This window comes from Lactuca sativa, chromosome 3, assembly GCF_002870075.4.
Source record: "Lactuca sativa cultivar Salinas chromosome 3, Lsat_Salinas_v11, whole genome shotgun sequence".
Lineage (NCBI taxonomy): Eukaryota > Viridiplantae > Streptophyta > Magnoliopsida > Asterales > Asteraceae > Lactuca > Lactuca sativa.
In genome coordinates, this window is record NC_056625.2 from 107,796,905 (window position 1) to 107,810,609 (window position 13,705).

General features: G+C 37.0%; 2 protein-coding genes across 2 annotated transcripts; both read left to right on the top strand.

Moving 5' to 3' along the window:
• Window positions 1–686: 686 nt before the first annotated feature.
• LOC111898035 (uncharacterized) lies at window positions 687–1,661 on the top strand. The gene has a single exon (XM_023893980.1). It carries the CDS (start codon window positions 687–689, stop codon window positions 1,659–1,661), a length of 975 nt encoding a protein of 324 aa, XP_023749748.1.
• Window positions 1,662–4,836: 3,175 nt separating this feature from the next.
• Window positions 4,837–13,682, top strand: LOC111897478 (zinc finger CCCH domain-containing protein 44). The gene is made up of 10 exons (XM_023893439.3): window positions 4,837–5,422; window positions 5,594–5,673; window positions 7,240–7,427; window positions 7,751–8,777; window positions 8,856–8,983; window positions 9,878–9,937; window positions 10,030–10,080; window positions 10,541–10,611; window positions 10,722–10,873; window positions 11,146–13,682. The coding sequence occupies exons 1-10, from the start codon at window positions 5,121–5,123 to the stop codon at window positions 13,419–13,421; spliced, it is 4,335 nt and encodes a 1,444-aa protein (XP_023749207.1). The 5' UTR covers window positions 4,837–5,120; the 3' UTR covers window positions 13,422–13,682.
• The last annotated feature ends 23 nt before the right edge of the window (window positions 13,683–13,705 follow it).

The following is a 13,705-nucleotide window of genomic DNA, read 5'->3' on the forward strand; positions in this document are numbered from 1 at the left end:
AAAAAATTGTAGAGGACAGGAACACCAATTCACACGCACCAATCAAGGTGAGCGACGCTCCTACGGATATGGCACTTGTTGCTTCTCCTAATCATGGGCCCCCACCGATAAGCAAAGTTTGGGACAACCCTTGCTCCACCCTGAAAAAAGACAATTCGCCCTACTCCGAAGCTGTACCAGACTTTGAAATTGGTGACTCGCTGGTTAAAAGAAGGAAAGTCGATCGTTCACTTTCATTCTCATCCTCAATCACTCCACGAAGAATATTCGAGCATTCTTCTCCGAGCAGGCCAGTTAGTAACGTGTCATACCGACCAAAATCCCAAGACAATTCTCCATCAATAGACTTGAATAAATCCCTGGAACCTTTAGATAATCACAACAACAACTCGAATGATGAATCATCAGTACTAAACGAGATTGATCACATGGTCAAAGTGGGGGAATGAAGTGGGTTTTCAACTTACAAAAGAAGATTCACAATTGGTTGATCTTCTTCAAGGTGTTGGTGCCAAGTCAAGTTCACAATGAATTTGATAACCTTAAATATCAGGGGAATCGAGGAATCCTGCAAAATTGAGTGGATTCGAGACCTAAGACACAGATACAAGGCTGATTTCATAGGCATTCAAGAAACAAAGGTCTCAGACTAAAAAACAATTGATCTTCCAGGTTGTTGGGGTTCAATGGATTTCGATCTTGAGGCTATCAATCCAACAACGGGCTCTGGGGGTATCCTAAGCATCTGGGATTCAACTATCTTTCGCAAGTCAGAATCTTTTCTGACTAGGAACTACATCGCCACCACAGGATCTTGGAAAGGCTTTCCGGGTACAACCACCATTGTGAATGTTTACGCCCCTCAATCTGTCACCGAGAAACGCTCACTCTGGGAAGATCTTACCTTACTTAAAAGCCAAACTCCTGGAACTTGGATCTTCTTAGGAGATTTCAATGTTGTTAGTCATCCAAAAGAAAGATTTAACTCCAGCTTCTGCAAGTACACAACTTCTGATTTTAACAAGTTCATCGTTGTCGCCGGTCTTTATGAGTTCAATCAAGGTGGGAAAAAGTTTACTTATCTTCGTGATGATGGTTTCAAGCAAAGCAAACTGGACAAATTTTTGGTGTGCCAAAAGTTTATCAAACAACAACCACTCACGACGGTGACAGTCCTTCCATGTAAACATTCCGATCACTCCCTGGTACTCCTTAAACCATCTTCTCTAAATTTCGGCCCTCCCCCGTTTCGTTTTTTCAATTCTTGGATGCTTCACAAGGATTTTGATACGATATTTGATAACGCTTGGAAGAATTTTTCTAGTTTCGGCGCGCCAGATCAATACTTTCTTGCTAAACTCAAATATTTAAAGGGCATTCTAAAAAATTGGAGATCTGATGTTTCCAAATTAGAACACGATGATCTAAAACAGCTCAGAGAAAAGGTGGATTGCTTTGAATTGGAGGCCGAATCTCGCATTCTTTATGATTCTGGAATCATTGACAGGCGAGAGTCACTTTTTAAAATAGGTGAACTAGAATATGCTGTCAAACTTGATATGAGACAAAAGGCGAAAGTCAGATGGATATGTGATGGTGACGAAAACACTAGGTTCTTTTATGGAATGCTAAAGAATAAGAATAGGAGAAATCAGATATAGGGTCTCAAAATTAATGGTCGTTGGACGTCGAATCCTACCGACATCAAGATGGAGATTTTCAATTTCTTCTCCTCCAAATTCAATGAACCATGGCCTGAGAGGCCAAAGATAATTAGCCCCTTATTCAAGAAACTAGCCCCGGAACATAGATCTCATCTCGAGTCTCCTATCTCGGTTGATGAAATCAAAAAGGCCATATGGGGATGTGGGTCCGAGAAAGCCCCTGGGCCAGATGGATTCACATTCAAAGTCATTAAGAACAAATGGGAATTGATGAAGAGGACGTTATCCGATGTGTTAGAAGATTCGAAGTAACAGGAACATTCTCTAGTGGATGCAATTCATCCTTCATTACCTTAATTCCAAAGGTAAAGGATCCTATCTACCTGGGCGATTACAGGCCTATCTGTCTGCTTGGATGTCTATATAAGATCATGGCGAAAATTTTAGCAAATCGAATCAAAGAAGTCATTCATCTAGTTGTTGATGAAGTCCAGTCAGCATATATCGAAGGCATAAACATCTTTGATGGTCCTCTCGTAGTCAATGAACTTCACTCTTGGGCTAAAAAGAACAAGAAATCCATGTATTGTTTCAAGGTAGATTTCGAAAAAGCCTTTGATTCTATTAATTGGGGTTACTTAGAATCAATAATGAAACAAATGGGATTCGGAGATAAGTGGTGCACATGGATTTTCGGTTGCCTCTCAAGCTCAAGGGCATCTGTTTTGATAAACGGTTCTGCAACAAACGAATTCCAAATTTCACGTGGAGTTAGACAAGGCGAACCTCTATCTCCATTTCTTTTCATACTCGCCATGGAAGGTTTACATGTCGCATTGCAAGGTGCTAAGATGAAAAACTTGATTAATGGTGTTAAGCCACCCCACAATGGCCCAAAGTTATCCCATTTATTCTACGCCGATGATGCCTTGCTTATGGGTGATTGGAATCAAGTTAGTATTAAAAATCTCTCTCGTATTCTCAAGTGTTTCCAAACATTATCCGGACTAAAGTCAACTTTCATAAATCTAGACTCTTTGGCACATGTGTTCCTGATTCTGAAATCCAATCCATGGCCATAACACTTGGATGTGTGAGAGGTTCATTCCCGTTTTCATATCTGGGTGTCCCAGTGGGAGCGAATATGACACTAAAGAAAAATTGGCAACCAATTTTGGACAAGTTTCAAAAAAGGTTGTCAAGTTGGAAAGCGAACACACTTTCATTTGGTGGTAGATTGACCCTAATCAAATCGGTCCTCAGTAGCCTCCCCACGTATTACCTCTCTCTTTTAAAGCACCTCAGGGAGTCCTTGAATCCTTGGAAAAACTTAAAAGGAGATTCTTATGGGGCGGGGACGAAGAAAAAATGAAAATTAATTGGGTGGATTGGTCAAAGGTTGTGACAAGCAGAAAAAAGGTGGCTTGGGAGTTTGCACATTATTAGCACAAAACATTGCACTTTTAACCAAATGGTGGTGGAGACTCAAAAATGAACAAGGGAAACTGTGGTCGGAAGTTATTGAGAGTACTCATAATTTGAAAGTACACCCCTCCACCTTTTTGTGCAGGAAGGATAGTTCTAGTGTTTGGTGTAATATCGACAAGGCTATTAAAAGTCTATCCAACCGTAACATCGAACCAGGTGGGATATTCTCTATAATTCCAAGCTTCAACCTACGAATTCTTTTTTGGAAAGATATCTGGTGTGGTGATATCCCATTACAAACTCGATTCCCTTATCTGTACAACATGAAGTCAGTTAAAAAGTGCACACTTTTGGGGACATGCTTAATGCGGATGGTTTTGTGTGGAGATGGAAATGCACCCCCCCCCCCCCCCCAACAACAATATGCTTATGGAATTACATGCGTTTTATCAATTCTTCGCCTCTCAGGAGTTTCAATTTTCTTCAAAAATTGGATTTCGATTTAACTTACACTAAGAGGGAACTTATCGGGTTAACATTATGAGGAGACTAATTGACGATTCTGGTAGCCATTTCACTGGGACACTAATATGCTGGTCGAAACTCATTCCCCTTAAAGTCAAATGTTTTATATGGAAGGCCAATCTTGACAGAATTCCGATAGCAGAAGCACTCGATAAAAGGGGTCTTTCGGTAATTAACTTGAATTGTCACTTATGCGAAAGTGCAATCGAATCAGCAAATCATCTTTTATTCGGGTGTAACTTTGCAAAGACGGTATGGTACTGGATTCTCAAATGGTGTGGTCTACAGGGCATTGAATTTGATAGTATCAAGGATTGTATCGAGTTTGGTAATTCTTGGGGGAACTGCTCAAACAAAAGGCAGGTACTCAACGCAATCTTATACTTGACAGTGTGGAACATTTGGTCAGCCCCTAATGAGAGAATCTTTCACAAAAAACATCCCTCTCCTACTAAAACGTCGAATTCAATTATATTACAGGCGTTTGCATGGTGCAAATACAGAGGTAATTCTGGAAAATGTTGGGTAGATTGGAGCTGCTTCCCATTTTGATATCTTGCTTATTTTTCTTGTTTGTACATTAGTTTATGTTTCTGCTTGTTGTTGCCTGACTAATTGCATAGCTTCTTGCTATTGTTTCATCTTTTCTAATATATGCTTCCTATTCGTCGTTTTCAAAAAAATAAAATAAATAAATGGTGAATCAATCAACCATACAAAACTGCTTGAACCTCAATATAAAATTATTCTTATATCAACGTGTCGATTAGCCACACAAACTCTATCATTAGAATAATTTCACGAGCGACTCATCATTTCAAATTATATTCTCGCAAATGACGTGGTGGTTAACAACACACGCTCCATCATAAGAATATAACTAAAATGTGTGTTTTCATGGGTAGCACAAGACTCTGTTTATATATAAAACGAGAAATTATTCCAATTAACATGGTTGATTTCATAAACGAAAGTTGATATGAAACATTGAAATACAGATTAAAATAAAAAAATTCCAATTTCTGAGTAAACATGGTAAAAACCACTTTATACAGGGACCATTTTTATAATTTACTAGTTATTCCAAGTGTATTTTATATAAATTTAAGAATACGGGGGTATTTTAAGTCTTGTTGAGAAAGACAAGGGGTTGTATTGTTAGAAGAGAAATGAAAACCGATCACGTGTTGGCAAGCATAAGAAAGAATCGACAGGGGCCGCGTTCAACGCTCTCACTTTCTCTCTCTCTTTCGTGTAAGATTAAGTCGTGTCGCCGAAAGGTAAAACCCCACCCAACACCCACAAACTCAGCCCCAGTCGGCGGACCATTTATCATCCTTCTCTCGGGGTTTCGTCTTAATCTCAACAACGTCGGTCAACTCAACATCATTCCAACAAGAATCTAGGGTTTGTTGACTTGTTTGGCGGTGATTGGGGTTGCTGTGTTTGTGATGATGATGATGAACTGACTTCTAATTTGGATCAATTTTGTACCTTTTTGAAATGATGGAGGGTCAAAATTTGGTAGCCGATAGTCAAATTTCCGATAGGGTTCAACCGATTGGCGATGGTTCAAAGGTGGTCGGTGGTATGTCGGATGTTATTGAGAGCGTCGCCGGTGGTGGAGCAAAGGTGGAGTTAGGTAGCGGCGGAGGGGGAGGGGCAGTGTTGAAGAAGAAGCGAGGGCGGCCGCCTAAGGGTATGGTGAAACCGCCTCCTGCTAAGAAGAATAAAGAAGTGGAGGAGGAAGAAGATGTTTGCTTTATTTGCTTCGATGGTGGGAGTCTCGTGCTTTGCGATCGCAGGTTTGGATTGATTTTTTGCGCTTTTTTTGAGGATAATTGTTGCTTTATTATGTGTAATTGATTCGAGGGTGATGGATTTAAGCTCAATTGCATGCGATTATCAGTTTCATTTAAGGAATTGAGTTTTATCTGTTGTTGATGATTTACACGTTTTTGCTTTATTTGGTGTAGGGGTTGTCCGAAGGCATATCATCCAGCTTGTATCAAACGGGATGAAGCATTTTTTGAGTCTGCAGCTAAATGGAATTGTGGTATGTTCTCTTTGTGATGTTGTTATTGTTTTCCTATTAGTTTTCTATCCTACTTCATGAAAATGGTGATGTTCTTCTAGACAAGAAACTATATATGTAACTTACAAAATCGAGGAAGTTTGATCAGCTATATTCTTCCCTTATGAAGCTAGGTTTTTGTTCTTAGGAAACTTTAGTAAGAAATGCAGGCCAAGTTTTCAAATTTAGGGATTATGGTGAAACTTAGAGTAGACACTTAGTAACTTTAAGACATTTGGACCCTTGAAACTGAGCACTTAAAGATAATGTATGAATTGAAAGGTTAAGGTTTTGTTTCCCTATAAAGAATTACTGATCATGCTTCCAAATTTAGTTTGCATGGGAAAGACTAGACACTTTATAAGTCGTGCTCGTACATTTAGGCTTTTGTAGTTGAAGTTAATCAAGAAAAGATCTTTGAACTCAGTATGGTAATGATTTGAGTTATTAATTTTTCACTAAAGAGAAAAATCTTATATATGCTCCTTTTTTTTATGTTACTGTAGACTTTTTAGATTCTGCCATCAATCGATCAACAAGTGTCGCATTTGAGCTTTTGCATTTTCCTCCATTTTATATATGTTTACCTAGTTTCGATGCATGGTTCTTTTTAGTGTTGCAACCTGTTTTCATATCCCATTTTCATTTTGATTTTCTGTGTCAAACTAACTTTACTAAGAATGCAAACATGAGTTTGTATGTATAGGTCACCCCAAAGTTGGTTGAAAGTTTATTCTGATGTAGAACAGTAGAAGTTGCTTGTTGTTAGTTACAACCTTTGTATGTTATCTTACATGGTGTATCATTTAATATGTGGCTTTTGACAAACAAGGGTTAATTGGGAACTTCTCAATCACTTGGTGTTTTGTGCCAATAATAGGAACAAAGGAGGTGGAGTTCAATGGCTATACGTTTACTAAGATAAGAAGAAAACTAATAACCTTAATGAAACCTAATGCATCATCATCAACAACACCATTTAAAAGCCCATAATCAATACAACAAAGTTGCGATAAGAACTGTGTCCATATATTAATTTGATTCTGTGTTGGGAAGATTAAAATTAAGGCCTTGTTTATGCGAAGTAGTGAAGAAAAATGCATTAATGGATAATGCCAAAAGGATCTGTATTTGAATACAAGACATGAAAGAAAGAATTGCTATTCACCTTGTTATGTTTATCTTTAGGTTTTACCATTTATGATCTACTTAGTAGTTTAGATGAAAGCTTATTTGTTATTATCTTTGTACACAAGTATTCGTCCTATAAAATCAGATACTTTTAACTAGGGAAAAACATATTAATCTCCGTAAATTCTTGCATTGTTATTTAATAAAATTCAAAAGAATCCACTGATTAATTCTAAATAATATCATGTATCAAAACCAGGTGACCACTTGATTATTGTTAATTTGTTACTGAATATGGTCTGTCTATTCCTCTATTATGTAATTCAAATGGGTAGAAATATTAACTGTAAATAATAGTAGTAGAGAATGCTTCCAAATTTTACTAATTATATTATATACTATTTTTATGAATTCCAGGCTGGCATATATGCAGTATATGTGAGAAGACAGCTCATCATATGTGCTACACTTGTACATATTCATTGTGCAGAAGTTGCATTCGGAAGTCTGATTATGTTTGTGTTAGAGGTGATAAAGGCTTCTGCACTATTTGCATGAAAACAATCATGTTGATTGAAAATAATGGTCAAGGAGAAGATGGAAAGGTATGCAAAATCATAATTTTTTATATTTAATAATTTCTCTCTTAGGTTATCAATTAGGTTACATAATCAAGATTTTTCTACATCTTTCACATGTTTATTTCATGTCTTCAAATTAAGATTTCAGTATTTACGCGTCATCGAAAAAGTGAATGTGACTATTTAACTTTATTTATTTCCACTTTACTAGATTAACATTCTTAGTTACAAATGGAAAATTATGATTTCAACATTAATCACATGTTGCTATTTTCGCGACACTCTTTAAATGTTTACTTTTTCTTTTTTTCTTTTCTCTTACATATTATTATCTGTAAGCTGTTCAGGTTCAAGCAGATTTTGATGATAAACTTAGTTGGGAATATCTTTTCAAGGTGTATTGGGTTTACTTAAAAGGGAAATTATCATTAACTCTAGACGAACTCACTCAAGCTAAAAACCCATGGAAAATATCCACTACAATTTCTACAACACCTTCACCTCTTCCATCAATCACCATTATTACACCACCACCCCCACTACTCCCACCACCACCACCACCACCAACTGCAGCAGCAGTAGCACCACCACCACCACCAACAGCAACACCACCACCACCACCACCACCAACAGCAACAACAACAACAACATCAACATCATTTGATAATCGTGAAGAAAACGAATCCAAAAGAAGAAAAATAGAAGATCATATTCATATCAATACAACACCACCCCATAAAGAATCTGTAATTACAGAAAAACCATTGATCAAGAAGGATGAATTAGGGTCAAAAGATTGGGCAACAAAAGAGCTGTTGGATTTTGTTTCATACATGAAAAACGGGAACACATCTGTATTATCCCGAATTGATGTCCAATCACTTTTAATGGAATATATAAAAAGAAATAATCTTCGTGACCCAAAAAAGAAAAACCAAATCATATGCGATTCAAGGCTAAAAAATCTTTTTGGGAAACCAAGAGTTGGACACATTGAAATGTTGACACATTTGGAGTACCATTTTTTCATTGAAGAGGATTTATGTAAAACCACAGTCAACAATTCGGTCAATACCACTGGAATATTAGATGATCCTGATTGGACCAATGAGAATGTGGTTGTGGTTAAAGAGAAGAAACGAAGGAGAAGAAGTAAAGGGGTAGAAATGGAACGTGGATCACAAAACAAATTGGATGAATTTGGAGCAATTGATGTTCATAATATGAATTTGATATACCTAAGAAGGGATTTAATGGTGAAGCTTCTAGAAGATAGTGGAAGTTTCCATGGGAAGGTGGTGGGGTCCATTGTGAGGATAAGAGTATCTGGTAGTGATCAGAAGAATGATATGTACAGGCTTGTGAAAGTTGTAGGTAATGTTTTTATTTCAGTTTTTTGGATTGTTTAAGGTTTTTATTTTATTTGCTAAAAGTTTATAATGTGATTTTTAGGTACAAGTAAGGTGGATGTAATGTATAAGATTGATGGAAAGTTAACAGATTTTATGCTTGAAGTATTGAATTTAGACAAGAAGGAGACTATATCGATTGATACAATTTCAGATCAAGAATTTTCTGAGGTAATTAATTAGGGTTTATAGAATAACTAACTACATGTATTTTTATTCATTTCCTTTTAAACTAAATTATAAAATTCAGCCATTATAGTAAACTTCTGATTGCTTAAATGAACTCATTGTAGGTGTACTTTTGTTGCTTCATTGAATTTATAGCAAATTGCATTTTGGTCCCTGAACATAGCTGATTTTTTCAATTTTAGTCCCAAAATATATTCTTTTACAGTTTTAGTTTGGTAATTAATTAGGGTTTTTAGAAAGTAGTAGCTAACTAACTACTACATGTATTTTTATTTATTTCCCTTAAAGCTAAATTATAAAATTCAGCCATATTAGACTATTAGTAAACCTCTGATTGCTTAAAAGAGCATGTGTATTATTGTCAAGTAGTATGTCTTTTATGTTCATCTGTGTTATGATATAATATAATTCAATAATTGGGAATCTTAATTTTCCCTTGATGGAAACTGTTATACCTTTTTATAGTCATATAAGCTTCTGCAATTATAACTCATTGTAGGTGTACTGTTGTTGCAATTTGGTCCCTGAATATAGCTGAATTTTTCACTTTTAGTCCCAAAATATGTTGTTTTACAGTTCTGGTTCTTATGTGAGGTTTGGTAATGTTTTTGGTCTGTGTTCCAAGTTTAATCATTTTTTGGGACTAAAATTGCAAACTCAGCTATATTCAGGGACCAAAAATAGTCATTTTACTTAAAATCAGGACAAAAACGTTGCAATAACCTCAAGTAAGGACCAAAATTGCAAGAGATAAAATTTTTTTGGGACCAAAATTGTAAAGTTGAGCTATACTACGGAACCAAAAATGTAATTTACTTTAGAGTTTATTTATCTGCTATTTTTAAACTAATAATAATATTTTCATGCTATTTTTAGGAAGAATGTAGACGCCTGCAACAAAGTATAAGATGTGGGCTTGTAAAACACTTTACTGTAGTAAGTCTCCATATCTATCACATCTTTATATTTATTTTTTTCCCCTTTTTTGATTTTTTCTATGTGTATTTCTAATTTCAATTTTTTTTCAGGGTGAAATACAAGATAAGGCAATCGCCCTGCAGTCAGTCAGGCTAGATGATGTGAGCCTTTCATAAAACACTTAAATTTGTCTTTTGAGTAAATTACGAAAATGGTCCTCCTGCTTTCTGATTATTTCCATCTTAAACAAAAAAATTGAAACTTTTTTAACTTTTGGTCCCTTTTCAAGGTTTCATATCGGTTTTACTCTCTGGAATCTTGAAATAACGACTGGAAGTAGAAAATGTTTCAATTAAGGACTAAACATGGTAAAAATAAAAAAACACAGGGACCATTCTTGTAATTTAGTTTTGTTTTTCTTATTTGATGTTTTGTAACTATGATAGAGTTCATACTTTACGGGCTGTTTCTTTTTAATAATGAGCTTAATTGGTTAAGCACTTAATCTGGACAACTATACATAGTTGTTTCTTTTTTTAATCCCTTGATAAAATATTAATATATATTTTAATTTTGCTTAAATTAATTATTTTCCTCTTTTGTTTTTTTAATGCAATTCAGTGGATGGAAAAGGAGATATTGCGGCTCAATCATCTTCGTGATGTAGCAAATGAAAAAGGGCATAGGAAGGGATATCCTTTGGCAACATTATTTTTTTTTTATATTTTCATTTTCTTTCATAATCAATAACTTTAAAATTAAAATAATTATTAAAATTTGGATTTTCTTGACCAATTCCCACATATAGAGAATGTGTAGAAAAACTTCAACTTCTAAAGACTCTAGATGAACGAGAACACAGACTACAAGAAATCCCAGAAGTCCATTCAGATCCAAAAATGAATCCAGATTATGAATCAGATGACACTGAAGAGTATTTCAACAAAGAACATGGTAATCTTCACTTATATATATATATATATATATATATATATATATATATATATATATATATATATATATATATATATATATATATATTAGAGTTAATTACAATTTTGGTCCCCCGAGTTTAGCCGACTTTTAGAAAATTACAAAATTGGTCCTTGTGGTATACTGGTTTTACAGTTTTGGACCAAAACTGCAATCCAATTCCTTCAGGGACCAAAATTGTAAATTACGATTTATTATAATATTTATACGAGTGTTGTGATTAAACTTTATAGGAGATGATATGGAGTCAAAGTATTGTGGGGTGAAGAGTTCACGATCTCCTAAAAAAAGAGCAGGAAGTTCCAATGATGCAAATGGGCGAACAAGGAAAAACGAGCAATTAAAAAACTTAAATGTTTCAAATGATGAAGAGGGAGGAAATACAAAAGAAGGAAATACCAAAGATACCCCTGGCCTTGGTAAAACAGAACATGAGATTGAGTGTAATGGTTCAACCATCACTAAATTAAGCTCATCAGTATCCAATAGTGTTCAAGAAACAACAACAATACCTTCTTCATCTGTCCCCATTAAGAACAACACGTTTTGTCTTAATGAGACATTGTGGCATTACCTCGATCCAAATGGAAAAGTTCAAGGCCCGTTTTCTATAATCCAGCTTCAAAAATGGAGTACAACCGGTTACTTTCCTGTTGACATGAGGGTATGGGCAAATAATGAGAACAAATCCGTCCTTTTGAATGATTTGTTAAAAGAACAGTTTGAAAACCATGATCATGAGAATGGGAATGGGAATGAGATTCCGGGGGATAAAGATTGTAACCAAACCGTGGCTAGTGAGATTCCGACTCCGGTTCCTATTCCGGTTCCGTCTCCGTCGTCTGATGTTTCTGTGATTCCTTCTTCTGCTCCGGTTTCTGTCAATCATGAGAAGTTTTCTGATGGGTCGTCTGGCCATGGGCAGAACTGGAATGGAAATAATAACTTGAAGTTTAACATGACGGGTGTTGTGTCTTTGACTATGTCTAATGAGTCAACCGGAAACCTCCATTCCGGTGATGCGCCAAGGGAAACAGAAACGGAAACGGAACAAGTTCCTACAGACTCTAAAGATCCAGAAACGGCTGTATTTGAAGTGCCTGGTTCGATTCCAGAGAAGGTGATCGATGAAGAGAAAAAGATAGAATCGGCTCCGGAATCGAAGATTCCGATTCCGGATTCGGGAAATCCGCCGAGCTGGAGCAGTGCTTCGAGTCTGGTAGTTGGTGGGGCAAAACTTGCGGCGGAAACCGATGGGTGGGGGGTCAAACGGGAGGAATGGGAATCAATGAAGCCGGTCGAGGTAGCGGGAGATCATGTTGCTACTCCGACTTCCAACATTGACCAAAACATTGACCAAAATATTGACCAAAACGCCCATCCATCACAGCCGGGTAATGATCTGCCAACATGGCATGGAATGGCGGAAATGATTGAATTCAGCACTTTGGCGGAGGAATCCGTTTCTGATCTTTTGGCGGAAGTTGATGCGATGGAATCACAATACGGATTACCATCACCTACTTCTAGAAGGAATAGTTTTGTTGATGATTTATTTAACGGGTCATTTGACGAATTTAGCCCTACCCCTGATCAAGGTACAAGAAGTGACGGGTTTAGTTCTAGTGGAGATATTCAATTACCATGTCATTCCACCACCCCAGATGAACATCAACATCAACATCAACAGCAACATCAACATCAACATCTAGTCGGATTTGATTTCATGAAAATGTCACAAAATCCCTTTATTGCTCCTCAGAGAAGTAGTAATCCAGGGAATATGGGTTTTAAGTGGCCGGAATCAGAGGGAGGAATGATTGACATAAACAGATCGGCTAAAGCTGAAGGTGATGACGTGGACATCGAAACAAAAATCAACGTGGGAAACGGGAATTACATTCCGTCCGTTGCTCCGGTTCACTCGGGAATCAGCTATGGTGGTGGCATTGTACACCCGTCGGAATTCAAATCCGGCGAACTTATGCAAGCACCAAAGATGGGTGGTTCAAGAATGATGACAAAAGCTTTTCCGGTGAGTGAGGAGGAGGAAGGTGAGTTTATCCAGCCGGAAGCACCACAACCACCACTTCTGCCGCCACCGTTGACTTTAGGGTTGGACCCGTTTGACCCACGAGAGCTGGATTCAGATAAATATAGTCATTCAGGAAGACAAGGGAATCGGAGCGGGAACATAGAATGGGAACAGAGCCAGAACCAGCGGAGATACGGCGGTGGTGCTGGCGGCAGTGGTGGAGAGAGATATAACAGTAGTGGTAGGGCTCATCATGATGAGGATACAGGGTATAGCAGGAGCAGTAGGAGTTCATGGAACAAGCAGTCTATATTGGGTAGTGGTGGTGGTAGCGGCGGCGGCGGCGGTGGTGGTGGTGGAGGCAGTGGTGGTGGTGGGTATTCGAGGCCGCAATCGAAAGGGCAGAGAGTGTGTAGATTTTATGAGAGTGGGAGGTGTAAGAAGGGGGCTTCATGCAAGTATCTGCACCCATGAGGGTGAGAGGGTTGGTGGTTTGACTGGTTTCCGGCGGGTTTGACCTTTTTTTTGTAAAATCAATTATATTATATTATATTATATATATATTATATATATAAGGCGTGTTAATGTCAGGTGGGATATGTGTAGTTTTAACGTAACTGGCCTTGATTAAATTAAGTCCTTGGGTGGGTCATAATGATCTCAAATTCTCAATACAATTGTCTTTTGTTTTCATCGATTCAATTGAATTTATCAAGTAAATCACCAAGTTTTATATTTACTTTAGCGATTAATAATAT